Source organism: Oncorhynchus tshawytscha, linkage group LG13, assembly GCF_018296145.1.
Source record: "Oncorhynchus tshawytscha isolate Ot180627B linkage group LG13, Otsh_v2.0, whole genome shotgun sequence".
NCBI classification, from domain to species: Eukaryota; Metazoa; Chordata; class Actinopteri; order Salmoniformes; family Salmonidae; genus Oncorhynchus; species Oncorhynchus tshawytscha.
Window position 1 is genome coordinate 60,376,915 of NC_056441.1, and position 27,791 is coordinate 60,404,705.

General features: G+C 48.3%; 1 protein-coding gene across 2 annotated transcripts in view; it reads right to left on the reverse strand.

Annotated features, from left to right (window-relative positions):
• Window positions 1-1,020: 1,020 nt before the first annotated feature.
• ift80 (intraflagellar transport 80 homolog (Chlamydomonas)) overlaps window positions 1,021-27,791 on the reverse strand; it is a 68,393-nt gene continuing 41,622 nt past the window's right edge. For both annotated transcript variants that reach the window (XM_042296088.1, XM_042296087.1), the window contains 11 exons: window positions 17,476-17,655; window positions 14,109-14,302; window positions 8,768-8,931; window positions 8,422-8,486; window positions 7,239-7,374; window positions 6,562-6,709; window positions 6,188-6,359; window positions 2,014-2,103; window positions 1,723-1,895; window positions 1,500-1,623; window positions 1,021-1,332 (listed from right to left, as the gene is read on the reverse strand). In XM_042296088.1, the coding sequence (XP_042152022.1) occupies window positions 1,222-1,332; window positions 1,500-1,623; window positions 1,723-1,895; window positions 2,014-2,103; window positions 6,188-6,359; window positions 6,562-6,709; window positions 7,239-7,374; window positions 8,422-8,486; window positions 8,768-8,931; window positions 14,109-14,302; window positions 17,476-17,655 (1,557 nt within the window). In that variant the 3' untranslated portion in view covers window positions 1,021-1,221. The remainder of the gene's footprint in view (window positions 1,333-1,499; window positions 1,624-1,722; window positions 1,896-2,013; window positions 2,104-6,187; window positions 6,360-6,561; window positions 6,710-7,238; window positions 7,375-8,421; window positions 8,487-8,767; window positions 8,932-14,108; window positions 14,303-17,475; window positions 17,656-27,791) is intronic.

The window sequence follows — 27,791 nt, forward strand, 5'->3', positions numbered from 1 at the left end:
GAGTTTATAGCATGGAAAAACATAGAGCAAGAGAGAACAAGAGGACATGAAGAGAAGGGGGTGTCAGATAGTCTGAACTTAATGATTCAGTCTTGCTCTGTAATCAAGAATCCATCCTGATGCTCCTGGCTTCCCTGCTGGGGCGGTGTTTGAGTGCGCGCGCGCTGGGGTAGAGTGTGTGTTGGGGTAGAGTGCGTGCGCTGGGGTAGAGTGTGTGCGCGCGCTGGGGTAGAGTGCGGGCGCTGGGGTAGAGTGCGGGCGCTGGGGTAGAGTGCGGGCGCTGGGGTAGAGAGCGTGCGCTGGGGCGCTGGGGTAGAGTGCGTGCGCTGGGGTAGAGTGCGTGCGCTGGGGTAGAGTGCGTGCGCTGGGGTAGAGTGCGTGTTGGGAGTGGAGTGGGTGTTGGGGGTAGAGTGCGTGTTGGGGTAGAGTGTGCGTTGGGGTAGAGTGCGCGCTGGGGTAGAGTGCGCGCTGGGGTAGAGTGCGCGCTGGGGTAGAGTGCGCGCTGGGGTAGAGTGCGCGCTGGGGTAGAGTGCACGCTGGGGTAGAGTGCGCGCTGGGGTAGCTGGGGTGCGCTGGGGTAGAGTGCGCGCTGGGGTAGAGTGCGCGCTGGGGTAGAGTGCGCGCTGGGGTAGAGTGCGCTGGGGTAGAGTGCGCTGGGGTAGAGTGCGCGCTGGGGTAGAGTGCGCGCTGGGGTAGAGTGCGCGCTGGGGTAGAGTGCGCGCTGGGGTAGAGTGTGCGCTGGGGTAGAGTGCGCGCTGGGGTAGAGCGCGCGCTGGGGTAGAGCGCGCGCTGGGAGTGGAGATTGATACGGTCTAATGATGGGCTGGACCTCTGTCAGGGGAGGAAGCTGCTTGACAAGCAGTTTCACACCGCCAGAGAATATTTGTTAAAGCTGTAATACTTAACACAAACACACACTAAACATCTATGATTACTGGTTAAAAATGGACTGGCCTGGGGCTGACTGCATTGAATTGAAATAGCAGTTGAGGAGATAGAAATATGTCAGGAGAGTTGACCGATCTGCTAAATATGTATTTATTAAACATCTACATATGTACATTCTCAGAGAATAAGGCATGTAAGTTAATTGAAGAAAAGAAATATCAATATAAAAAAACACAAACACAAAAATAACACTAACCATGTTTGATAAATGAACATTTGAAAATATTATGTACAATTGGTCCCTGGATGAAGTCAGAGGTGTAGGGTTGAGGCTCAGCGTCGGGAGGCCAGGCTGCTCCTGACAGAGGTGGTGGCAGCCTTCTCTCTCTCCTTAACCAGCTCCATCTCTACCTTTGCCTGGATCTTCTCCCAGTCCACCTCCACCTGATGGAGAGAGAGATTAGAGAAGTGGGTCAGTCTAATGAGGCATAGTATGACAGAAAGGGCACATTGCCTCTTGTAACAAAATACTGTCTGGGTTCGAAGAGAAGAAGTCTTTTCAACTACTGCTGCTCAGTGGTCACTATATCAAAAGCAATGACATATCCTACCCCGTCAGCATACTGCATGAACCTCTTGTTGGTCTCTTTCTTGCTAAAGTCCTGCAGGAACTTGAGTCTGTAGGCCAGCACTGTGTCCACATGGGTCTTATGTTTTACTGCCAGCTCCAACGCCCTGAGGGCAGATGACGCATATGTAACGCATATGTAAGTATACATAGACAGACGGGCAGAAAGACAAGTCAGACAGACAGACATTCAGAGACAAACAGACCTGTCCCAGTTGTAGAGGTTGATGTGGACCTGTATGGTTTGGTAGACCAGGCCAGCCTGTAGCAGAGTGGCCTCAGCCTCCTGGACATGACCACTGAACAGTAACATGTGGGCCACTGAAGATTCCTTAGATGGCATATCCTTTATAGAGTTAATATACTGCACCTTATCCACCTGGAGAGAGCGACAGAGGGGAGAGAAATATGGAAAAACAGAATTACATTTACTTCCATTCCTGTATACATGTGGAGGAGAAAAGGAAAGAGTGAGATTTGAGTGATTGATGGATTACCTCTCCAATGGCAGCGTAGGCCACCTCTGCTGTCGTCAACTCCCTATTGGCCATTGCCATGCCAGCGAGACACGCCCACAGTGACTGGTCCTATAGGAACGGAGACAGACATTAAGAAAATAGGAAATTACATTTGCCATACACACATTGTGTTAGCATAAATAAACACGAGCACACACACTAGCCTGGTAAAATAAGGGTTAAATATATTTTAAAAAGTGCCATAGAGCAAGGGTATATGGGGTGGTGGGGTGGAACTGCTGTTCAGCCTGACAGTCTGGTGGTGGCGCCGGGGCGTAGCGTGTGGCCCAGCCCTGACCACAGGCCCTGCATAGCGGGGCTAGTCTAGCCCTGCTCCCCTAGGTCATTAAAGGGACAGGGCACTGAGAGAGAAGAGGGCTGTGTGTTATTAGAGAGACGGGAGGGACATTGCACTGGCGTCTCTACAGGGACACTCTTCCCATTACCAGTCTGCTCATCCTCACAACACAGGCCTCGTTAGTGTCACAGAACACACTCACACACACCCTGTGATCTGACTTCCGTGTGTGATTCTGATATCATACTCATTCAGGCCACGCAGATGTACTTAGACGCACACAGACATAATGTTACTCCCATTCACTCTTACAGTCACACTCAACAGTATCGCTGAAAGCAAAGCCCAGAACAACATCCTCATGCATCCTGTCATCTCATCTGAATCCTTCATTAAGACAAACATTGGTCATAAAACCGTGAAGACAACAACAACGAAATCATCCTTTGCTAAAGCCACTAAATGCTGGTCAGAGAGAGATGGGACAGTTTCCTCCAATCAGAGGAGCGATGTGGTCCATTGTGGTGTTGGCTCACTGTTAGAGCCTGCCTTGGGATTTAGTCACACTGCTGGGCTGCCCATGTTTGTGTGACTGTGTACAGCATGGTTGTTTGTGTACAGGCCTATCAGCATGTGTGTATCTGTGTGTGTGTTTAAGCATGTGTGCATGCTTGTGTCAATCTTTACGCAAGTGTGTGTGTGTATACGCGTGTCTGTTAACAACAATTCAGTGCCATGAAAGTATCCACAACGGGCTAATCCTCCATACCTGGCTAACAGGATTTCCCCACAAAACTCCTCCCACTCCGGGAAAAACCACACGGCCACGAAAGACCAAACCCTTACCAGAAATGGGGGGAGGAAGGAGGAGGGGTGGCTATTAAAAGGGGTGACGCTCCTTCTTCCATACAGTGCCTTCAGGAAGTTTTCACACCCCTTGACTTTTTCCACATTTTGTTGTGTTACAACCTGAATTTAAAATGGATTACATTTGGATTTTGTGTCCCTGGCCTTCACACAATATCCCATAATGTCAAAGTGGAATTATGTTATTAGACATGTTTACAAATGTATAAAAAATGTCAAGTTGAAATGTCTTGAGTCAATAAGTATTCAACACTTTGTTAGGGCAACCCTAAATAAGTTCATGAGTAAAAATGTGCTGAACAAGTCACATAATAAGTTTCATGGACTCTGTGTGCAATAACAGTGTTTAACATGATTTCTGAATGACTACCTCATCTCCGTACCTCACACATACAGATAATTGTAAGGTCCCTCAGTCAAGCAGTGAATTTCAAACAGAGATTCAACCACAAAGACCAAGGACATTTTCCAATGCCTCGCAAAGGGCACCTATTGGTAGATGGGTAAAAATAAACAAAAAGCAGACATTAAATATCCCTTTGATCATGGTGAAGTTATTCATTACACTTTGGATGTTGTGTCAATACACCCAGTCACTACAAAGGTACAGGTGTCCTTCCTAACTCAGTTGCCAGAGAGGAAGGAAAACCCCTCAGGGATTTCACCATGAGGCCAATGGTGACTTTAAAACAGTTACAGAGTATAATAATGGCTGTGATAGGAGAGAACTGAGGATGGATCAACAATATTGTAGTTACTCCACAATACTAACCTAATTGACAGAGTGAAAATAAGGAAGCCTGTACAGAATAAAATATTTCAAAACATGCATCCCGTTTGCAACAAGGTAATAAATTAAAACTGCAAAAAATGTGACAAAGAAATGAACTTTAAGTTCTGAATACAAAGCGTTATTTGGGGCAAATTCAATACAACTCATCACTGAGTACCACTCTTCACATTTTAAGCATAGTGATGTTATGGGTTACGGCAAGGACTAGAGGTTTTTTTTTTAGGATAAAAGGAAACATAATAGAGCTAATCATAGACAAAATCCTAGAGGAAAACCTGGTTCTGTCTGCTTTCCATCAGATACTGGGAGACAAATTCACCTTTCAGCAGGACAATAACCTACAACACAAGGACAAATATACACTGGAGCTGCATACCAAGACAAAACAATGTTCCTGAGTGGGTTAGTTACAGTTGTCTTAAATCAGCATGAAAAGCTCAGGCAAGACTTGAAAATGGGTGACCAGCAACGATCAACAACCAACTTGACAGAATTGAAGAATTATTATTATTTTTTTTAAAATATTGTACAATCCAGAAGTGCAAAGCTCTAAGAGACTTACCCAGAGAGACTTTTCTTACCCAGAAAGACAAAGTTGATTGCAACATGTACTGGCTCAGTGGCGTGAATACTTATGTAAATGAGATATTTATGCTTTTCATTTTCAATACATTTGCACACAACAAAAAAACACTGCCATTCTGGGATATTGTGTGTAGATTGGTGAGAAAAACAAAACAATTACATACATTTTTAATACAGGATGTAACAACAAAATGTGGAATAAGTTAAGGGGTATGAATACTTTCTGAAGGTATTGCATTTACCCACTTCACCCCCCTCTCCCTTCCCCTGTCCCCTCAAGCCATCCTTCTCCAGGGTTGTGGTTATTGCATCATAACCCATGCAGCGCACACTGTGAAGGCTCTCACTGGGGTTGGGGTTCAGGGATTGGCTGCGTGTGTGTGTGTGTGTTGGGGAGGTTAAATACGGTAAATGGTGTCACCCAAGCTAATTAGAAACTAATTAAAAGCTGCTGGCCGTGTCTCGTTAAAAGCTCCACTCCAGTGGCTCCGTCATGGACCCTTCACCATGCCAAGGCCCAGGACACGTCATTTACATACACCATCTTACAGACAAACACACACCAACTAAAAAGTAAACACACATGGGCAGTGGGCACACACACTCATTCATGGCACGCACACAGACATCAACCCCAACCAACAAACACACACTGAAGGACTACGTTCTCTTGAAGTATCCAGTCAATATCTTCATGTGTGTATATGGTCCATACTGTATACGGTGGAGGAGTTAACAGATGAGGAGAGAAACCAGAACTAAAGTAAGGGATAGGAGGAAGAAGACAAGAGGAGATTGACAAAGACGAGAACAGGGGTAAAAGAGAGACGTGGAAAGATTTAAATGAACGAGAGAGAGACTCACCTCTTCCTCAGAGGTCTAGTACACAGAGACTCAGTGAGGGGGTGCGAGACACCAACAGAGGAACATCACGGACAAAGACATGAAACAATCAGACAGACATGAGTACAGAAATTTGACACACCGACACTGAGACAAGACATTGAGACAAATACACACACACACCTCACTGTCAAAGAGTGGCAGTGAGTCCCCATGCTGACTGTTGTTCCCACGCTATAGTGGGGGGAAGCCATAAGGTCTATCAGAACACAAGAACCCTGGAGGAATCCCATTCAATATTCCCTCAGGCCCCTAACCCCCCTATCACCAACCCCCCCAGGGCCCAGACCTGTGGCCCCTCTCGGGGTTGAGTGTTTCCCCTGGGACCCGGGCTCTGGTTCTCTGGTCCCTCTTGCCCTGCACTGCTCTGCTGCAGCCCACAATGTGCTAGCAATTACAGGCCGCTAATTACACCATTTATTCTAAATAACTGGCTTTAAGAGAAGGGCTCAGGGCACAGATCAGCCCCCTCTCCTGGGTAGGGTAGGAGCAGGGCCAGGGAGACAGCAGGCCTGGTGTTACACATTGCTTGACACTGGCATATTCCAGACAATTATTACATTGTCAGCATAATGTAAAGAGTTTTTTAAGATGTGTTTTGTACAAAATTTGGAGTTGAATATGATGTGTGCTCTGTGCTACATAGGACCAGGGAGTCACCAGGGAACATCCCCTATCAGTTGCCACTCCTGTCAGGTGTGTGTTACCTTGGCAAAGCGGCAGAGGCGCAGTGCGTCCTCCCAGCGAGAGGAGGCGCTGTACTCGTGCAGCAGGGCAGGGTAGGGAGACACGCTGCTGTACACCAACGAGCCGTCACAGCGACGCACTGTCACCTGGGTCCCCACGTAGTTCAGGATGTGGGGCGCACGGCTGAACTCACTGTGGAGGGGGACAGATAGACACATAAATACATTCTGTACAGACAGCCACTGAGCCTAAGGGCAGCCACTCAGGAATCTCTTCAGTGATTCATCAACGGCTTTTACACAACATGAACACATCTGACATGAAGACGATCCATGACCTTTTATTGCCGATAATGGGGAAGTGTTTTGTGTGTGCGTGTTTGCGTGCACGTTACCTGGCGTCCTTCATGTAGAGTGTTTTAGGCAGCAGGTCCTTGTCAGTGAAGACAGCACTGGGATAGTGCCACACGGTGAACTGTGTGTCCTGAATACCACACAGGATGTTAGCAGAGTCGTTCCAGGCCATAGTATGGACCATAGTGCCTATAGGACAGAATAGAGACAGACAACACCGTCTTTTTGACAACACTCAGAATAACTAACTATAACCTCTAACACATGGTGTGTAGACCATAGTGCATGTGGGTTATGGTAAGAAGGATGACGTTATCTATCTGGTAGGCTTTAGGTGCTTAACAACACTCAGAATAACTAACCATAACCTCTAACACATGGTGTGTAGACCATAGTGCATGTGGGTTATGGTAAGAAGGATGACGTTATCTATCTGGTAGGCTTTAGGTGCTTAACAACACTCAGAATAACTAACCATAACCTCTAACACATGGTGTGTAGACCATAGTGCATGTGGGTTATGGTAAGAAGGATGACGTTATCTATCTGGTAGGCTTTAGGTGCTTAACAACACTCAGAATAACTAACCATAACCTCTAACACATGGTGTGTAGACCATAGTGCATGTGGGTTATGGTAAGAAGGATGACGTTATCTATCTGGTAGGCTTTAGGTGCTTACAACACAAAGCAGCTTGAAATCTATCCCCCCCCCCTACCTATCTTGCAGATGTTGTGTTCTCTGTAGAGGCGATGGACAGCGGTCAGATACAGGTCACGGTTCTTGTCTATGACCGCAATCTTCCTATCGCTGGACGGGCCACACTGGTCCAGAGCTATCTCCACCACCTCCATCTGGAACACACACACACACACACAGTGAAATGGGAGGCAGAACGTTGTGTGGGAGAGACCTGGTTCACATTAACAGGGCTAACTGAACCACCAGTGTCAAACCCCACCAGTCCCCATAACACATACATTTACAATAGTGTCTTTTGATACACATCTCTTCTCAACACATGATCACCCAAATCACAGGCCCCCTCCTCTCCTCCTCCACACTCTCTAGTCCCCAGTACAGCCCTGAGTACACAGGAGGTCTAGGAGGGAACAATTGAGCCAAGATCAGAGGGAAGAGACTCGACTCAGAGGGAAGATGTGGAGGAAAGAGGTAAGAGGGAGAGAGGAGCCAGGAGGGAGAAATGGGGGAGGCAAGTGGGGGGGTGCCAGCAGTCTGACCCCACAGCTCCTGGCCCATACTCCCCAACAGGAGTGTGTGTGTGACTGTATGTGCGACTGTGTGTGTGTGTGTGTGTGTGTGTGTCAGAGCCAGCTGGCTTCAGTGCAGTGCTCCTCTGTCTTGGAGCTGTGGAGTGCTGGCAGAGACAGCCATGCTGACAAACAGTAACTACTGATCCTGGCTACTTCTCCTCCTTTTCTCCCTCTCTAATTCACTCCCTCTCTCTCTATCCCTTTCAATCCTATTCTCACTCCATAACCCTCCCCCTTTCTCTCCATCCTCCATCTCTTTCTCACACACATGCACTCACTCCAGTTTCCTCACAATCTGTACGTGTCCCTCTTAACTATCAAGTTTCTTGTTTTTTCCTCAACACCATTAATTCTTCTCTCTGCCTTCTCCCCTTGGCTCCCTGACCTTTTCACCCTGGCCTGTTGGTGTCGCTGGAACCCACCACACGTACTCTCACACTGTCCCACAGCTACCCTGAGGCACAGATCAAGGATCAGCTTACCCTCCCCCAATCCTAACAGGTTGCTCAATGTAACAGTGGGGATTAAGACGTAGACACGTCTCAGGTCGGTGTGTGCACACTAACAGGAGAGTGTAGTGTGTGCGGTGACTGACTGTTGGTGTGTGTTGGTTGGTGAATCACCCACCTTGTGAGTCAGGGGCTTCCCGTCACCCAGGGCTTTCCCCGTCAGGGCATCAAACAGAAAGATGACTGGAGGAAAAGAAAAGAGGCAGGGGAGGAAGGAGAGAGAGAGTCTGATTACAAACGGTCATTGTTCCAGTCATGCTCGAGTTATTTCTCCAGCGTTTTATCTCCTGGTGAAGTGTAATCCTCTTGTTGACAAAGTGCTCCTGATGTTTCAATGTGTTTAACAGCTGTAAATGTCATTTGAGGGAAGAGGCCAAGCGCAAATCTCTCCCCGCTGTGTGGACAATGAAGTTTGGTATTGTATTGTGGTAGTGAAGGGACAGCTCGACTGGCGTTCCACTCACCCTTCTCATCGCTCTTGTCCCGGATGGCGATGGTGTCGTTGCTAAGGGAAACGGACTGGGCGTTGAGGATGTCTGTTCTCATGCCGGGGAATCTGGGCGTGGAGATGAGACGGCCCTCGTAGGAGAACACATACACCCCCGTCCCATCCACCAACAGGAAGTGTCTGAGGAAGGAGCCAAAATAAAGAGGAGAAGGGGAGAGATGGAGAGATAAAGATGAGGGGGAGTGATAGAAAGCAGGGTTAGGGGCAGAGATGGAGAGGGGTGATAGAAAGCAGGGTTAGGGACAGAGATGGAGAGGGGTGATAGAAAGCAGGGTTAGGGGCAGAGATGGAGAGGGGTGATAGAAAGCAGGGTTAGGAACAGAGATGGAGAGGGGTGATAGAAAGCAGGGTTAGGGACAGAGATGGAGAGGGATGATAGAAAGCAGGGTTAGGGACAGAGATGGAGAGGGGTGATAGAAAGAAGGGTTAGGGACAGAGATGGAGAGGGGTGATAGAAAGAAGGGTTAGGGACAGAGATGGAGAGGGGTGATAGAAAGAAGGGTTAGGGACAGAGATGGAGAGGGGTGATAGAAAGAAGGGTTAGGGACAGAGATGGAGAGGGGTGATAGAAAGCAGGGTTAGGAACAGAGATGGAGAGGGGTGATAGAAAGCAGGGTTAGGGACAGAGATGGAGAGGGATGATAGAAAGCAGGGTTAGGGACAGAGATGGAGAGGGGTGATAGAAAGAAGGGTTAGGGACAGAGATGGAGAGGGATGATAGAAAGCAGGGTTAGGAACAGAGATGGAGAGGGGTGATAGAAAGCAGGGTTAGGAACAGAGATGGAGAGGGGTGATAGAAAGCAGGGTTAGGAACAGAGATGGAGAGGGGTGATAGAAAGCAGGGTTAGGAACAGAGATGGAGAGGGGTGATAGAAAGAAGGGTTAGGGACAGAGATGGAGAGGGGTGATAGAAAGCAGGGTTAGGGACAGAGATGGAGAGGGATGATAGAAAGCAGGGTTAGGGACAGAGATGGAGAGGGGTGATAGAAAGAAGGGTTAGGGACAGAGATGGAGAGGGATGATAGAAAGCAGGGTTAGGAACAGAGATGGAGAGGGGTGATAGAAAGCAGGGTTAGGAACAGAGATGGAGAGGGGTGATAGAAAGCAGGGTTAGGAACAGAGATGGAGAGGGGTGATAGAAAGCAGGGTTAGGAACAGAGATGGAGAGGGGTGATAGAAAGAAGGGTTAGGGACAGAGATGGAGAGGGGTGATAGAAAGAAGGGTTAGGGACAGAGATGGAGAGGGGTGATAGAAAGCAGGGTTAGGAACAGAGATGGAGAGGGGTGATAGAAAGAAGGGTTAGGGACAGAGATGGAGAGGGGTGATAGAAAGAAGGGTTAGGGACAGAGATGGAGAGGGGTGATAGAAAGAAGGGTTAGGGACAGAGATGGAGAGGGGTGATAGAAAGAAGGGTTAGGGACAGAGATGGAGAGGGGTGATAGAAAGAAGGGTTAGGGACAGAGATGGAGAGGGGTGATAGAAAGAAGGGTTAGGGACAGAGATGGAGAGGGGTGATAGAAAGAAGGGTTAGGGACAGAGATGGAGAGGGGTGATAGAAAGAAGGGTTAGGGACAGAGATGGAGAGGGGTGATAGAAAGAAGGGTTAGGGACAGAGATGGAGAGGGGTGATAGAAAGAAGGGTTAGGGACAGAGATGGAGAGGGGTGATAGAAAGAAGGGTTAGGGACAGAGATGGAGAGGGGTGATAGAAGCAGGAGGGAGCAACAAAGAGGAGAGTGGGAATGGTAGAGAGGAGAGCATAAACTGCAAGATGGAGCCAAGATAATACAAAATGCAATGACTAATTTCTCTGAACAGGGAACAAAAGCCACCACCAAATTCACTGGGAATACATTACATAGCATGAAGAAACATTACTCAGAGCCACATACTACTTGTCAGACATACAGAACAGATACTATATAGTTGTTGTTGGGGTGGGATTGGAGTAGGGTGTGTGGTGTGGGTGGTCCATGTGTGTCTTTTGACCATGTCTTTGTACTCCTCATGTCTTACTCATTGTTTGAAAAAAAGGTTTGGTCCAAATCGGATGTTAGGTACTATATTAATTTAATATTATATGAATCCTATAAATTAAAATGGCCAATTTGGGTGCAATAAATTATCTTAATTTCTCAGAGAGAGATACGCGCCACAGAGAGATACGCGTAACAGAGAGATACGCGTAACAGAGATATACGCGCAACAGAGAGATACGCGTAACAGAGAGATACGCGCTACAGAGAGATACGCGTAACAGAGAGATACGCGCTACAGAGAGATACGCGTAACAGAGAGATACGCGCTACAGAGAGATACGCGCTACAGAGAGATACGCGTAACAGAGAGATACGCGTAACAGAGAGATACGCGTAACAGAGATATACGCGCCACAGAGAGATACGCGCCACAGAGATATACGCGTAACAGAGATATACGCGTAACAGAGATATACGCGCCACAGAGAGATACGCGTAACAGAGAGATACGCGTAACAGAGAGATACGCGTAACAGAGATATACGCGTAACAGAGATATACGCGCCACAGAGAGATACGCGTAACAGAGAGATACGCGTAACAGAGATATACGCGCCACAGAGAGATACGCGTAACAGAGATATACGCGCCACAGAGAGATACGCGTAACAGAGAGATACGCGTAACAGAGATATACGCGCCACAGAGAGATACGCGCCACAGAGAGATACGCGTAACAGAAATATACGCGTAACAGAGATATACGCGCCACAGAGAGATACGCGTAACAGAGAGATACGCGTAACAGAGATATACGCGCCACAGAGAGATACGCGTAACAGAGAGATACGCGTAACAGAGATATACGCGCAACAGAGAGATACGCGTAACAGAGAGATACGCGCAACAGAGAGATACGCGTAACAGAGAGATACGCGCCACAGAGAGATACGCGTAACAGAGAGATACGCGTAACAGAGATATACGCGTAACAGAGAGATACGCGTAACAGAGATATACGCGCCACAGAGAGATACGCGTAACAGAGAGATACGCGTAACAGAGATATACGCGCCACAGAGAGATACGCGTAACAGAGATATACGCGCCACAGAGAGATACGCACAACAGAGAGATACGCGCCACAGAGAGATACGCGTAACAGAGATATACGCGCCACAGAGAGATACGCGTAACAGAGATATACGCGCCACAGAGAGATACGCGTAACAGAGAGATACGCGTAACAGAGATATACGCGCCACAGAGAGATACGCGTAACAGAGATATACGCGCAACAGAGAGATACGCGCAACAGAGAGATACGCGCAACAGAGAGATACGCGTAACAGAGAGATACGCGCAACAGAGAGATACGCGCAACAGAGAGATACGCACAACAGAGAGATACGCGTAACAGAGAGATACGCGCAACAGAGAGATACGCGCAACAGAGAGATACGCGCAACAGAGATATACGCGTAACAGAGATATACGCGTAACAGAGATATACGCGCAACAGAGAGATACGCGCAACAGAGAGATACGCGTAACAGAGAGATACGCGTAACAGAGATATACGCGCAACAGAGAGATACGCGCAACAGAGAGATACGCGCAACAGAGAGATACGCGCCACAGAGAGATACGCGTAACAGAGAGATACGCGTAACAGAGATATACGCGCAACAGAGAGATACGCGCAACAGAGAGATACGCGCCACAGAGAGATACGCGTAACAGAGAGATACGCGCAACAGAGAGATACGCACAACAGAGAGATACGCGCCACAGAGATACGCGTAACAGAGAGATACGCGTAACAGAGATATACGCGCAACAGAGAGATACGCGCAACAGAGAGATACGCGCAACAGAGAGATACGCGCAACAGAGAGATACGCGCAACAGAGAGATACGCGTAACAGAGAGATACGCGCAACAGAGAGATACGCGCAACAGAGAGATACGCGCAACAGAGAGATACGCGTAACAGAGAGATACGCGCAACAGAGAGATACGCGCAACAGAGAGATACGCGCCACAGAGAGATACGCGCAACAGAGAGATACGCGCCACAGAGAGATACGCGCAACAGAGAGATACGCGTAACAGAGATATACGCGCCACAGAGAGATACGCGTAACAGAGAGATACGCGTAACAGAGATATACGCGCAACAGAGAGATACGCGCAACAGAGAGATACGCGCAACAGAGAGATACGCGCAACAGAGAGATACGCGCAACAGAGAGATACGCACAACAGAGAGATACGCGTAACAGAGAGATACGCGCAACAGAGAGATACGCGCAACAGAGATATACGCGTAACAGAGATATACGCGTAACAGAGATATACGCGTAATAGAGAGATACGCACAACAGAGAGATACGCACAACAGAGAGATACGCGCAACAGAGAGATACGCGTAACAGAGATATACGCGCAACAGAGATATACGCACAACAGAGATATACGCACAACAGAGAGATACGCGTAACAGAGATATACGCGCAACAGAGATATACGCGTAACAGAGATATACGCGTAACAGAGAGATACGCACAACAGAGAGATACGCACAACAGAGAGATACGCACAACAGAGAGATACGCACAACAGAGAGATACGCGTAACTGAGATATACGCACAACAGAGATATACGCACAACAGAGATATACGCACAACAGAGAGATACGCGTAACAGAGATATACGCGCAACAGAGATATACGCGTAACAGAGATATACGCGTAACAGAGAGATACGCGCAACAGAGAGATACGCACAACAGAGAGATACGCGTAACAGAGAGATACGCGCAACAGAGATATACGCGCAACAGAGATATACGCACGTAACAGAGATATACGCACAACAGAGAGATACGCGTAACAGAGATATACGCGCAACAGAGATATACGCGTAACAGAGATATACGCGTAACAGAGAGATACGCGCAACAGAGAGATACGCACAACAGAGAGATACGCACAACAGAGATATACGCGTAACAGAGAGATACACGTAACAGAGAGATACACGTAACAGAGAGATACGCGTAACAGAGAGATACACGTAACAGAGAGATACACGTAACAGAGATATACGCACAACAGAGAGATACGCACAACAGAGAGATACGCGCAACAGAGAGATACGCGCAACAGAGATATACGCGTAACAGAGATATACGCGTAACAGAGATATACGCGCAACAGAGAGATACACGTAACAGAGATAGATGAGATGGGAAAAACTAAGAGAGGGAGGAGTGACATAACAAGAGCGAGACAGAAGGATAAAGAGAGACTTACTTCTCAGCCTGTACAATGAGGCTGACAGTCCCCTCCTTCAGGTCAAAGATGAGAGGGGTGTTCCAGTTCGTAGCACTGTAGACATAGCACTGGAGAGAGGTGGTGACCACTAGGTGACCGTGGGCCAGAGAGGCTTTGATGACCCGGTCCCTGAACTCCAGGACATCCCCCGCATCATTCACCACATTCCTCACCTGGGTGATGAATAGAGAGAGAGAGAGAGAGACAGAGGGACTGTTTAGGAACACAGACACAGACATACACACAAACATGCAGATGTAGCTCAGATCTTGACATGCATAAACAGATACAGACATTGAGTAACAAATCATTTGAAATACTAACAAACAAATTGTAACAAACAGACTATAGCATACACACACAGGACATGTTTTCTGAGACACTCATCGATGTATAGTAGGCATGGATGCACTCACGTAAACTCAAGAGAGTATTTACTTTTGATATATACAAGGAATCGGCCCATGTCTAAGCATAGGACAGGAGGGGACAGAAATGCCTGGTGTGTAAACATATGTGCCTTTCTACTTTTTTCACCTGTTAGGATAAACAAAATGTCTTCCACATTTCCCTGTGAGTGAGTGAGTGAGTGAGTGAGTGAGTGAGTGAGTGAATGAATGAATGAATGAATTGAATATGGTTTTCCACCAGCAGGTAAAAGGTGTGGTGGGTATTTATTTAAGGGTTTAAACATCATCCTTCTTTAACCCCCACTAACAACCCAAATTTACTCACCAAACAACCAGGAATAAAAATGTTTAACCGCGAGGTGGTAAATTTAGCCGCCTGATTCACAAACCATTGGCAGATGTGCACTTTTAAAAAAGAGAGGGAGAGAAAAAACTCTGTAAGGCTGAAAATAAATGGCTGAAGACACAGGTTTGTTTGGTTAACGCAAACATTGCTCAGTGAGGGTTGTCTATGGAGAGTGTGCACGTATGCGTTTAGCCACGTATGTGTGTGTGTCCGTTTCTGTGTGTGTGTGCGCGGGGGTGTGTCGACCGCGTGTAAACGCAACCTGGTGGTTTCTGAAGTTTAAACACACTCTGTGACGGAGGCTGCTATACAGGCTGGCCATTGTCACTGGTCCACACTGGGAGGCTTATATCATAATGTATAGACACAAGTACCCAGGCCTGGGGAATAGTCTGGCCCTTTAAAATAGCCTCACTAGCGTCTGCCTCTCACACCGGCCCATTCACCCTCGGTTAGCTGTCTCATTAATTCATTTAGGCTCGGGGACTGTTTGGCTTCTTAAGAGAAGAAAATATGAATACTTTTTCTGGAGGGCTAACCAAGCATATGGCAAAAGGAACCTGAAACACCTGCAAGGTCCTCCTCTTGGTGAGGGTGATCTGTGTGTTCTACCTGCATGGCCCTCCTCTTGGTGAGGGTGATCTGTGTGTTCTACCTGCATGGTCCTCCTCTTGGTGAGGGTGATCTGTGTGTTCTACCTGCATGGTCCTCCTCTTGGTGAGGGTGATCTGTGTGTTCTACCTGCATGGTCCTCCTCTTGGTGAGGGTGATCTGTGTGTTCTACCTGCATGGCCCTCCTCTTGGTGAGGGTTATCTGTGTGTTCTACCTGCATGGTCCTCCTCTTGGTGAGGGTGATCTGTATATTCTACCTGCATGGTCCTCCTCTTGGTGAGGGTGATCTGTATATTCTAGCTGCATGGTCCTCCTCTTGGTGAGGGTGATCTGTGTGTTCTACCTGCATGGCCCTCCTCTTGGTGAGGGTGATCTGTGTGTTCTACCTGCATGGTCCTCCTCTTGGTGAGGGTGATCTGTGTGTTCTACCTGCATGGTCCTCCTCTTGGTGAGGGTGATCTGTGTGTTCTACCTGCATGGCCCTCCTCTTGGTGAGGGTTATCTGTGTGTTCTACCTGCATGGTCCTCCTCTTGGTGAGGGTGATCTGTATATTCTACCTGCATGGTCCTCCTCTTGGTGAGGGTGATCTGTATATTCTAGCTGCATGGTCCTCCTCTTGGTGAGGGTGATCTGTGTGTTCTACCTGCATGGCCCTCCTCTTGGTGAGGGTGATCTGTATATTCTAGCTGCATGGTCCTCCTCTTGGTGAGGGTGATCTGTATATTCTAGCTGCATGGCCCTCCTCTTGGTGAGGGTGATCTGTGTGTTCTACCTGCATGGTCCTCCTCTTGGTGAGGGTGATCTGTATATTCTACCTGCATGGTCCTCCTCTTGGTGAGGGTGATCTGTATATTCTAGCTGCATGGTCCTCCTCTTGGTGAGGGTGATCTGTGTGTTCTACCTGCATGGTCCTCCTCTTGGTGAGGGTGATCTGTATATTCTAGCTGCATGGTCCTCCTCTTGGTGAGGGTGATCTGTGTGTTCTACCTGCATGGCCCTCCTCTTGGTGAGGGTGATCTGTGTGTTCTACCTGCATGGTCCTCCTCTTGGTGAGGGTGATCTGTATATTCTAGCTGCATGGTCCTCCTCTTGGTGAGGGTGATCTGTGTGTTCTACCTGCATGGTCCTCCTCTTGGTGAGGGTGATCTGTATATTCTAGCTGCATGGTCCTCCTCTTGGTGAGGGTGATCTGTGTGTTCTACCTGCATGGCCCTCCTCTTGGTGAGGGTGATCTGTGTGTTCTACCTGCATGGTCCTCCTCTTGGTGAGGGTGATCTGTATATTCTAGCTGCATGGTCCTCCTCTTGGTGAGGGTGATCTGTGTGTTCTACCTGCATGGTCCTCCTCTTGGTGAGGGTGATCTGTATATTCTAGCTGCATGGTCCTCCTCTTGGTGAGGGTGATCTGTGTGTTCTACCTGCATGGCCCTCCTCTTGGTGAGGGTGATCTGTGTGTTCTACCTGCATGGTCCTCCTCTTGGTGAGGGTGATCTGTATATTCTAGCTGCATGGTCCTCCTCTTGGTGAGGGTGATCTGTGTGTTCTACCTGCATGGTCCTCCTCTTGGTGAGGGTGATCTGTGTGTTCTACCTGCATGGTCCTCCTCTTGGTGAGGGTGATCTGTGTATTCTAGCTGCATGGTCCTCCTCTTGGTGAGGGTGATCTGTGTGTTCTACCTGCATGGTCCTCCTCTTGGTGAGGGTGATCTGTATATTCTAGCTGCATGGTCCTCCTCTTGGTGAGGGTGATCTGTGTGTTCTACCTGCATGGTCCTCCTCTTGGTGAGGGTGATCTGTGTGTTCTACCTGCATGGTCCTCCTCTTGGTGAGGGTGATCTGTGTGTTCTACCTGCATGGTCCTCCTCTTGGTGAGAGTGATCTGTGTGTTCTACCTGCATGGTCCTCCTCTTGGTGAGGGTGATCTGTGTGTTCTACCTGCATGGTCCTCCTCTTGGTGAGGGTGATCTGTGTGTTCTACCTGCATGGTCCTCCTCTTGGTGAGGGTGATCTCGAAGCTCCTCCACTCCCAGCGCTGCTCCACCACGTGGGCAAAGATGACGTGTCCGTTCCCACAAGCCCCCGCGAGCTGTGTCCCGTCTGCCGACCAGGCCAGGCTGAACACACTGCCAGTGTTAGGCTTCTCCAACGCATACGACCACTAGAGAGAGAGAGACAAAGAGAGAGAGCGCAAGACAGTGACAAAGAAAGAGAGAGAAAGCGAGAGAAAGACAGACAGAGAGACAGAGAAAGAAAGACAGACAGAGAGAGAGAGAGAGAGACAGATTGTTGAGTAAATGGCAACAATAAAAATATGGTAGGACTGTACTTAATGCGCAATTTCAAAGAATAAGACAGATACTGTGCAGCCACAAAGGGGTATACGAGGTAGGGGTACAGGGAGGTTGGGGTAGGGGTAAACCAGGGAGGTTGGGGATAGAGAGGGCTGGGGGTGAACAGGGATAGGTGTAGTATGGTGTAGTGGGGGGTTTGGTTGGGTGCATGACAGCCTCCCCCCCATGTAAACTGTGTGTAAGAGACACGGGTTGAGTCAGGGCCCAGTCACTGAGCTGTGATGAACTGTGAGACACTGAAGGAGCACTCAGGCCTGCCAAGTCCAGCACTCGCGCTCGTAAACATGCACTCTGCTATCCTCATCTATTACAACCAGCCAGAGTTATTGGGGGAGGGGGGGGTCGCATGAGCACACAACCAAGAGCCGAAGAGTGATTACCCCAAACTTTTCCTTCACTTTTAAAGTTCCATTTTCCTTTTCTGTTTTAGGGGAGGGAGGTGGTGGGGGGTTGTTGTGTGTGTGTGTGTCTTGGGGGTGTAGTGTTTTTTTCTGGTGTGTCGGTGGGAGTCAATGACACCCATCGAGACAGCTGAGAAGAGGCTGCAGCTCCTACCAATTCCCCAGCCTGCCGTTTGGAACACACCACCGCGACAACACAGGACGTTACTCACAAAGGCCACGAGAAAAACACTCCTCCGTGGCTTTTCCAATGTTCTCCCCCCTCTCTCTCTCCAAGATATCCCCCCGCTCTCTCTCTCCAAGATATCCCCCCGCTCTCTCTCTCCAAGATATCCCTTTGCTCTCTTTGCTTCTCTCACTGCTCTCTCTCTCCTCTCTCTTAGCATTCTGCAGAGTATCACACAAAGCCTATTCTGTTATTGGGCTTCTGGTTTAGAAATCCAGCCTGTCAGAGGGCTTATGATTGAGTTGAGATAGTTTGGGCTTACAGTTGTTTTCTCAACCTGTTGGGGTATGTGTGTGTGAGAGAGATCTCCGTGTTGATGGATGATTTGGGGCTTGACTAATGGAGAGGCCAGATTAGCAATGCCACACTTAAACAGTTTGCTACACAAGAACCAGGACTCGAGTGTGAAAGGGAACTCTCCTGCTTCCCCACTCAGTCTCGACCTTCGCTCTTTACCCTACTTTCTCCACCCTCTCTCTCTTTACCCCTCACTACCCTGTCTCTGTACCCCTATCTAACCCACCTCTTTTCACCCCTCCCCACTCTCCTCTCATTGTCCACAGTCTACATTAGAGATTCCTACATGGGCAGCCAAAGACAGTGATGACCTTCCCTTGATGACCTTTAACCCCTGACCCCTCTGCCTCAGCCCGTTCCAGTGTGCAGGTGGCTGGCAGGGCTCACCAGCTTTAACAGCCATCCCTATTTTCTATCTCACCCTTCTCCTCTGGTCTAGTATGTGACCCCTGATCTCTATGCCTCAGCTCTTTCCTGTGTGCAGGTGGCTGACAAGGCTGAGGCTGCTTACAGTGTGAGAAACGACTAACGCTAACATTATCCTAGCGCTGCCTGTTAGAGACTGGACGGTACGCCAAGTGCTGTGCTGCACAGAAAAGGTCTGTGTTGGCTTCACGTGCTGAGGTGTGGCTTTGTATACGGTCTCAGTCGGCAGGTTGGAGCCCACCCTGTTTGATCTCTCTCTCTCTCTCTCTCTCTCTCTCTCTCACACAGAACGGTCAACACAGAAGATTTCCTTGGTCAGCTTCCTCCCCTGTAATACTGTATCAGGACCCAAAATAGCCAAAGAAAAAAAAGCCCCTCTTTACCAATCTGGACAAGAGATTTCTTGTTAAACTCATATCAAAGGTGGCACTTTTACCTCTACTGCGCTCGGTCTCCTTCCTCTTAAATCCTGCGATAGAAATTACTTTCCTTATTTTTTGGGGTGTGTGTGTGTGCATATGCGTGTGTGCCACAAAGATAAACAGCGTCCGGCCGTATTAAGGCCGCTGCAGGGCTTTGAAGTGTACTTTTATATACCTTTCATCCAAACATCAGCACTATGATTGGACAGGCTCCACCGCCAACGAAAGCCTACACGCTTAAAATAATAATACCCCATCTACTCTTCAGTAAACATCCCGCTCCCTTTTAGAGCTCCCCTGGGGGAGAGGAGGTGGAGGTGGAGGGAGAGGAGGGGTGAGAGGAGGTGGAGGAGGGGGGAGAGGAGGGGTGAGAGGAGGTGGAGGAGGTGAGAGGAGGTGGGGGGGGTGGAGGGGGAGAGGAGGTGGAGGGAGAGGAGGTGAGAGGAGGTGAGGTGGAGAGGAGGTGGAGGAGAGGAGATGGAGGAGGAGGTGGAGGAGGTGGAGGAGAGGAGGTGAGAGGAGGTGGAAGGGGGAGGAGGTGGAGGAGAGGAGGTGAGAGGAGGTGGAGGAGGGGTGAGAGGAGGTGGAGGAGGGGTGAGAGGAGGTGGAGGAGGGGTGAGAGGAGGTGGAGGAGGGGAGGTGAGAGGAGGTGGAGGAGGGGTGAGAGGAGGTGGAGGAGGGGAGGTGAGAGGAGGTAGAGGAGAGGACGTGAGAGGAGGTGGAGGAGGGGGGAGAGGAGGTGGAGGAGAGGAGGTGGAGGAGAGGGGGACAGAGATGCAGCTGAAAGTATACACCACACTGTAATGAAGCAGGACACTTGATATCGGCCCGAGAAGCACTTTTGGATTTGTGCTTACCTAATGCTTTTAACACATTGGGCCATTTGACTCCTGCTGCAGCAAGCGTACATTTGTGTATGTTTGTGTGTGAGAAAGAGAGAACACGGGTGTAGATTTAAACGTGAATAAAACATGTGATGGGGTGTGTAAATGCAGAGTGTGAGTTTCTGAGTGCAGCTATGTGTGTGCCTAAAAGGTGAAAATCCCTGGGCTCTCAGTGTCAGGCAATGAGTAAGTATGGGACACTGGGGGGAGTCCTGTAGCTGTCCTGAGAGAAGAGGCTACTCTACCTCTTCCTACCTGCCTCCCCCACACCATGAAAAACCTCCCTTTCACTCTCCTCTCTCTAACTTTATCTTTCCCCAGAATTAAACCCACTATCTCTCTCTCTCTTTAATAACTCCCTCTCCCAAAAGGTGTCAGCATTAGGTAGTACTGTAGCAAGCGTTTCCCAAAAGCACAGTCCAATTATGGCCCTCTTTAAGATCCAGGGGTCCACTCCACAGCACAGCTCTGTCGACATACTGTCTCCAGACTGCAGGAGTAAATCAGGACCTGTCCAGACCTGGAGCAGTGCTGGTTCCCCTCTGGGCCACAGAGCTCCACTCCAGGACTCTCTGCTCTCAACCAGAGTTCAGTGTCAGGAAGGCCTCAGCCATAGACAGCCATAGAGACCTGCAGCCATAGACAACCATAGAGACCTGCAGCCATAGACAACCATAGAGACCTGCAGCCATAGACAACCATAGAGATATGCAGCCATAGACAACCATAGAGACCTGCAGCCATAGACAACCATAGGGAGCCTCATCCATATTCAACCGTCGAGCGCATCAGCCATTGACGACCAAAGGGAGCCATAGAAAACCATCAAGCACGTCAGCCATAGACGACCAAAGAGAGCTTCAGCCATAGACGACCAGAGAGAGCTTCAGCCATAGACGACCAAAGAGAGCTTCAGCCATAGACGACCAAAGAGAGCTTCAGCCATAGACGACCAAAGAGAGCTTCAGCCATAGACGACCAAAGAGAGCTTCAGCCATAGACGACCAAAGAGAGCTTCAGCCATAGACGACCAAAGAGAGCTTCAGCCATAGACGACCAAAGAGAGCTTCAGCCATAGACGACCAAAGAGAGCTTCAGCCATAGACAACCAGAGAGCTTCAGCCATAGACAACCAGAGAGCTTCAGTCATAGACAACCAGAGAGCTTCAGCCATAGGGAGATGAGTGAAAGGGGTGAGAGAGGGAAGAGAGGAGCGAGGGAAAGGGAGAGAAGGATGAGAGGAGGGATATAAGGGCTGAAAGGGGATGAGAGGAGCGATGGAGGCGGATCAGTCAGCAGCAGATTTGCTGACTAGTTTCATTGGAGCCAAAAGGGATGATCCTGGCGCTGCTCCAACCACTCTGCTCTCTCCTGGAGAACACTGGACCAGCTAGGACATATTCACAATCATACTGGAAACATAGGGGGGCAGCAGGAGAAGGGTAGAGCTCTGTGAAGGAGAGAGGCGGAGGGGTGCTGGTAAGGGTCTGCTCTGGTCACTGAGCCCTGTCTATAATGGGCAGCTTTGTGGCCAGAGGAAAGGTGACAGACATGACGTGAAGCTCTGCTGAGGTCTGGGGGGAAAGAGAGAGGTAGAGACCCCCTGGCTCTTACACACAGGCAGCATAACACTATACACACACACACACACTGCTCCATAGCACTATACACCATACACACACACTGCTAGATAGCACTATACACCCTACACACACACTGCTCCATAGCACTATACACCCTACACACACACTGCTCCATAGCACTATACACCTTACACACACACTGCTCCATAGCACTATACACACACACTGCTCCATAGCACTATACACCATACACACACACTGTTCCATAGCACTATACACCCTACACACACACACTGCTCCATAGCACTATACACCCTACACACACACACACTGCTCCATAGCACTACACACCCTACACACACACACTGCTCCATAGCACTATACACCATACACACACACACTGCTCCATAGCACTATACACACACACTGCTGCATAGCACTATACACACACTGCTCCATAGCACTACACACCCTACACACACACTGCTCCATAGCACTATACACCATACACACACACACACTGCTCCATAGCACTATACACACACTGCTCCATAGCACTATACACCATACACACACACACACTGCTCCATAGCACTACACACCATACACACACACTGCTCCATAGCACTATACACCATACACACACACACACTGCTCCATAGCACTATACACCCTACACACACACACTGCTCCATAGCACTATACACCCTACACACACACACACTGCTGCATAGCACTATACACCATACACACACACTGCTGCATAGCACTATACACACACACTGCTGCATAGCACTATACACACACTGCTCCATAGCACTATACACCATACACACACACTGCTGCATAGCACTATACACCATACACACACACTGCTCCATAGCACTATACACCATACACACACACTGCTGCATAGCACTATACACACACACTGCTGCATAGCACTATACACACACTGCTCCATAGCACTATACACTATACACACACACTGCTCCATAGCACTATACACCATACACACACACTGCTCCATAGCACTATACACCCTACACACACACTGCTCCATAGCACTATACACCATACACACACACTGCTGCATAGCACTATACACTATACACACACACTGCTGCATAGCACTATACACCATACACACACACTGCTCCATAGCACTATACACCATACACACACACTGCTCCATAGCACTATACACCATACCCACACACTGCTCCATAGCACTATACACACACTGCTCCATAGCACTATACACACACTGCTCCATAGCACTATACACCATACACACACACACTGCTCCATAGCACTATTCACCATACATACACACACTGCTCCAAAGCACTATACACCATACATACACACACTGCTCCATAGCACTATACACCCTACACACACACTGCTCCATAGCACTATACACCCTACACACACACTGCTCCATAGCACTATACACCCTACACACACACTGCTCCATAGCACTATACACCATACACACACACTGCTCCATAGCACTATACACCATACACACACACTGCTGCATAGCACTATACACCATTCACACACACTGCTCCATAGCATTATACACCATACACACACACTGCTCCATAGCACTATACACCATACACACACACTGCTCCATAGCACTATACACCCTACACACACTGCTCCATAGCACTATACACACACTGCTGCATAGCACTATACACCATTCACACACACTGCGCCATAGCACTATACACCTTACACACACACACTGCTCCATAGCACTATACACCCTACACACACACTGCTCCATAGCACTATACACCTTACACTGCTCCATAGCACTATACACCCTACACACACTGCTCCATAGCACTATACACCCAACACACACTGCTCCATAGCACTATACACACACTGCTCCATAGCACTATACACTATTCACACACACTGCGCCATAGCACTATACACCTTACACACACACACTGCTCCATAGCACTATACACCCTACACACACACTGCTCCATAGCACTATACACCATACACACACACTGCGCCATAGCACTATACACCTTACACACACACACTGCTCCATAGCACTATACACCCTACACACACTGCTCCATAGCACTATACACCCTACACACACACTGCTCCATAGCACTATACACCCTACACACACACTGCTCCATAGCACTATACACCATTCACACACACTGCTCCATAGCACTATACACCATACACACACACTGCTCCATAGCACTATACACCATACACACACACTGCTCCATAGCACCATACACCCAACACACACTGCTCCATAGCACTATACACCATACACACACTGCTCCATAGCACTATACACCATACACACACACTGCTCCATAGCACTATACACCATACACACACTGCTCCATAGCAATATACACCATACACACACACTGCTCCATAGCACTATACACACACACTGCTCCATAGCACTATACACCATACACACACTGATCCATAGCACTATACATCCTACACACACTGCTCCATAGCACTATACACCATACACACACACACACTGCTCCATAGCACTATACACCCTACACACACTGCTCCATAGCACTACACATCCTACACACACACTGATCCATAGTACTATACATCCTACACACACACTGATCCATAGTACTATACATCCTACACACACACTGCTGCATAGCACTATACACACACTGCTCCATAGCACTATACACCATACACACACACTGCTCCATAGCACTATACACCATACACACACACTGCTGCATAGCACTATACACACACACTGCTGCATAGCACTATACACCATACACACACACTGCTCCATAGCACTATACACCATACACACACACTGCTCCATAGCACTATACACCATACACACACACTGCTCCATAGCACTATACACACACACTGCTGCATAGCACTATACACACACTGCTCCATAGCACTATACACCATACACACACACTGCTCCATAGCACTATACACCATACACACACACTGCTCCATAGCACTATACACACACACTGCGGCATAGCACTATACACACACTGCTCCATAGCACTATACACCATACACACACACTGCTCCATAGCACTATACACACACACTGCTGCATAGCACTATACACACACTGCTCCATAGCACTATACACCATACACACACACTGCTCCATAGCACTATACACACACACTGCTGCATAGCACTATACACACACTGCTCCATAGCACTATACACCATACACACACACTGCTCCATAGCACTATACACCATACACACACACTGCTGCATAGCACTATACACACACACTGCTGCATAGCACTATACACACACTGCTCCATAGCACTATACACTATACACACACACTGCTCCATAGCACTATACACCATACAAACACACTGCTCCATAGCACTATACACACACACTGCTGCATAGCACTATACACCATACACACACACTGTTCCATAGCACTATACACACACACTGCTCCATAGCACTATACACCATACACACACACTGCTCCATAGCACTATACACACACTGCTCCATAGCACTATACACTATACACACACACTGCTCCATAGCACTATACACCCTACACACACACTGCTCCATAGCACTATACACCCTACACACACACTGCTCCATAGCACTATACACCCTACACACACTGCTCCATAGCACTATACACCCTACACACACTGCTCCATAGCACTATACACCATACACACACACTGCTCCATAGCACTATACACCATACACACACACTGCTCCATAGCACTATACACCATACACACACACTGCTCCATAGCACTATACACCATACACACACACTGCTCCATAGCACCATACACCCAACACACACTGCTCCATAGCACTATACACCATACACACACACTGCTCCATAGCACTATACACCATACACACACACTGCTCCATAGCACTATACACCATACACACACTGCTCCATAGCAATATACACCATACACACACACTGATCCATAGCACTATACACACACACTGCTCCATAGCACTATACACCATACACACACTGCTCCATAGCACTATACACCATACACACACTGCTCCATAGCACTATACACACACACTGCTGCATAGCACTATACACACACTGCTCCATAGCACTATACACCATACACACACACTGCTCCATAGCACTATACACCATACACACACACTGCTCCATAGCACTATACACCCTACACACACACTGCTCCATAGCACTATACACCATACACACACACTGCTCCATAGCACTATACACACACTGCTCCATAGCACTATACACACACTGCTCCATAGCACTATACACCATACACACACACACTGCTCCATAGCACTATTCACCATACATACACACACTGCTCCATAGCACTATACACCATACATACACACACTGCTCCATAGCACTATACACCCTACACACACACTGCTCCATAGCACTATACACCCTACACACACACTGCTCCATAGCACTATACACCCTACACACACACTGCTGCATAGCACTATACACCATTCACACACACTGCTCCATAGCACTATACACCATACACACACACTGCTCCATAGCACTATACACCATTCACACACACTGCTCCATAGCACTATACACCATACACACACACTGCTCCATAGCACTATACACCATACACACACACTGCTCCATAGCACTATACACCCTACACACACTGCTCCATAGCACTATACACACACTGCTGCATAGCACTATACACCATTCACACACACTGCGCCATAGCACTATACACCTTACACACACACACTGCTCCATAGCACTATACACCCTACACACACACTGCTCCATAGCACTATACACCTTACACTGCTCCATAGCACTATACACCCTACACACACTGCTCCATAGCACTATACACCCAACACACACTGCTCCATAGCACTATACACACACTGCTCCATAGCACTATACACCATTCACACACACTGCGCCATAGCACTATACACCTTACACACACACACTGCTCCATAGCACTATACACCCTACACACACACTGCTCCATAGCACTATACACCATACACACACACTGCGCCATAGCACTATACACCTTACACACACACACTGCTCCATAGCACGATACACCCTACACACACACTGCTCCATAGCACTATACACCATTCACACACACTGCTCCATAGCACTATACACCATACACACACACTGCTCCATAGCACTATACACCATACACACACACTGCTCCATAGCACTATACACCATACACACACACTGCTCCATAGCACCATACACCCAACACACACTGCTCCATAGCACTATACACCATACACACACACTGCTCCATAGCACTATACACCATACACACACACTGCTCCATAGCACTATACACCATACACACACTGATCCATAGCAATATACACCATACACACACACTGCTCCATAGCACTATACACACACACTGCTCCATAGCACTATACACCATACACACACTGATCCATAGCACTATACATCCTACACACACACTGCTCCATAGCACTATACACCATACACACACACACACTGCTCCATAGCACTATACACCCTACACACACTGCTCCATAGCACTACACATCCTACACACACACTGATCCATAGTACTATACATCCTACACACACACTGATCCATAGTACTATACA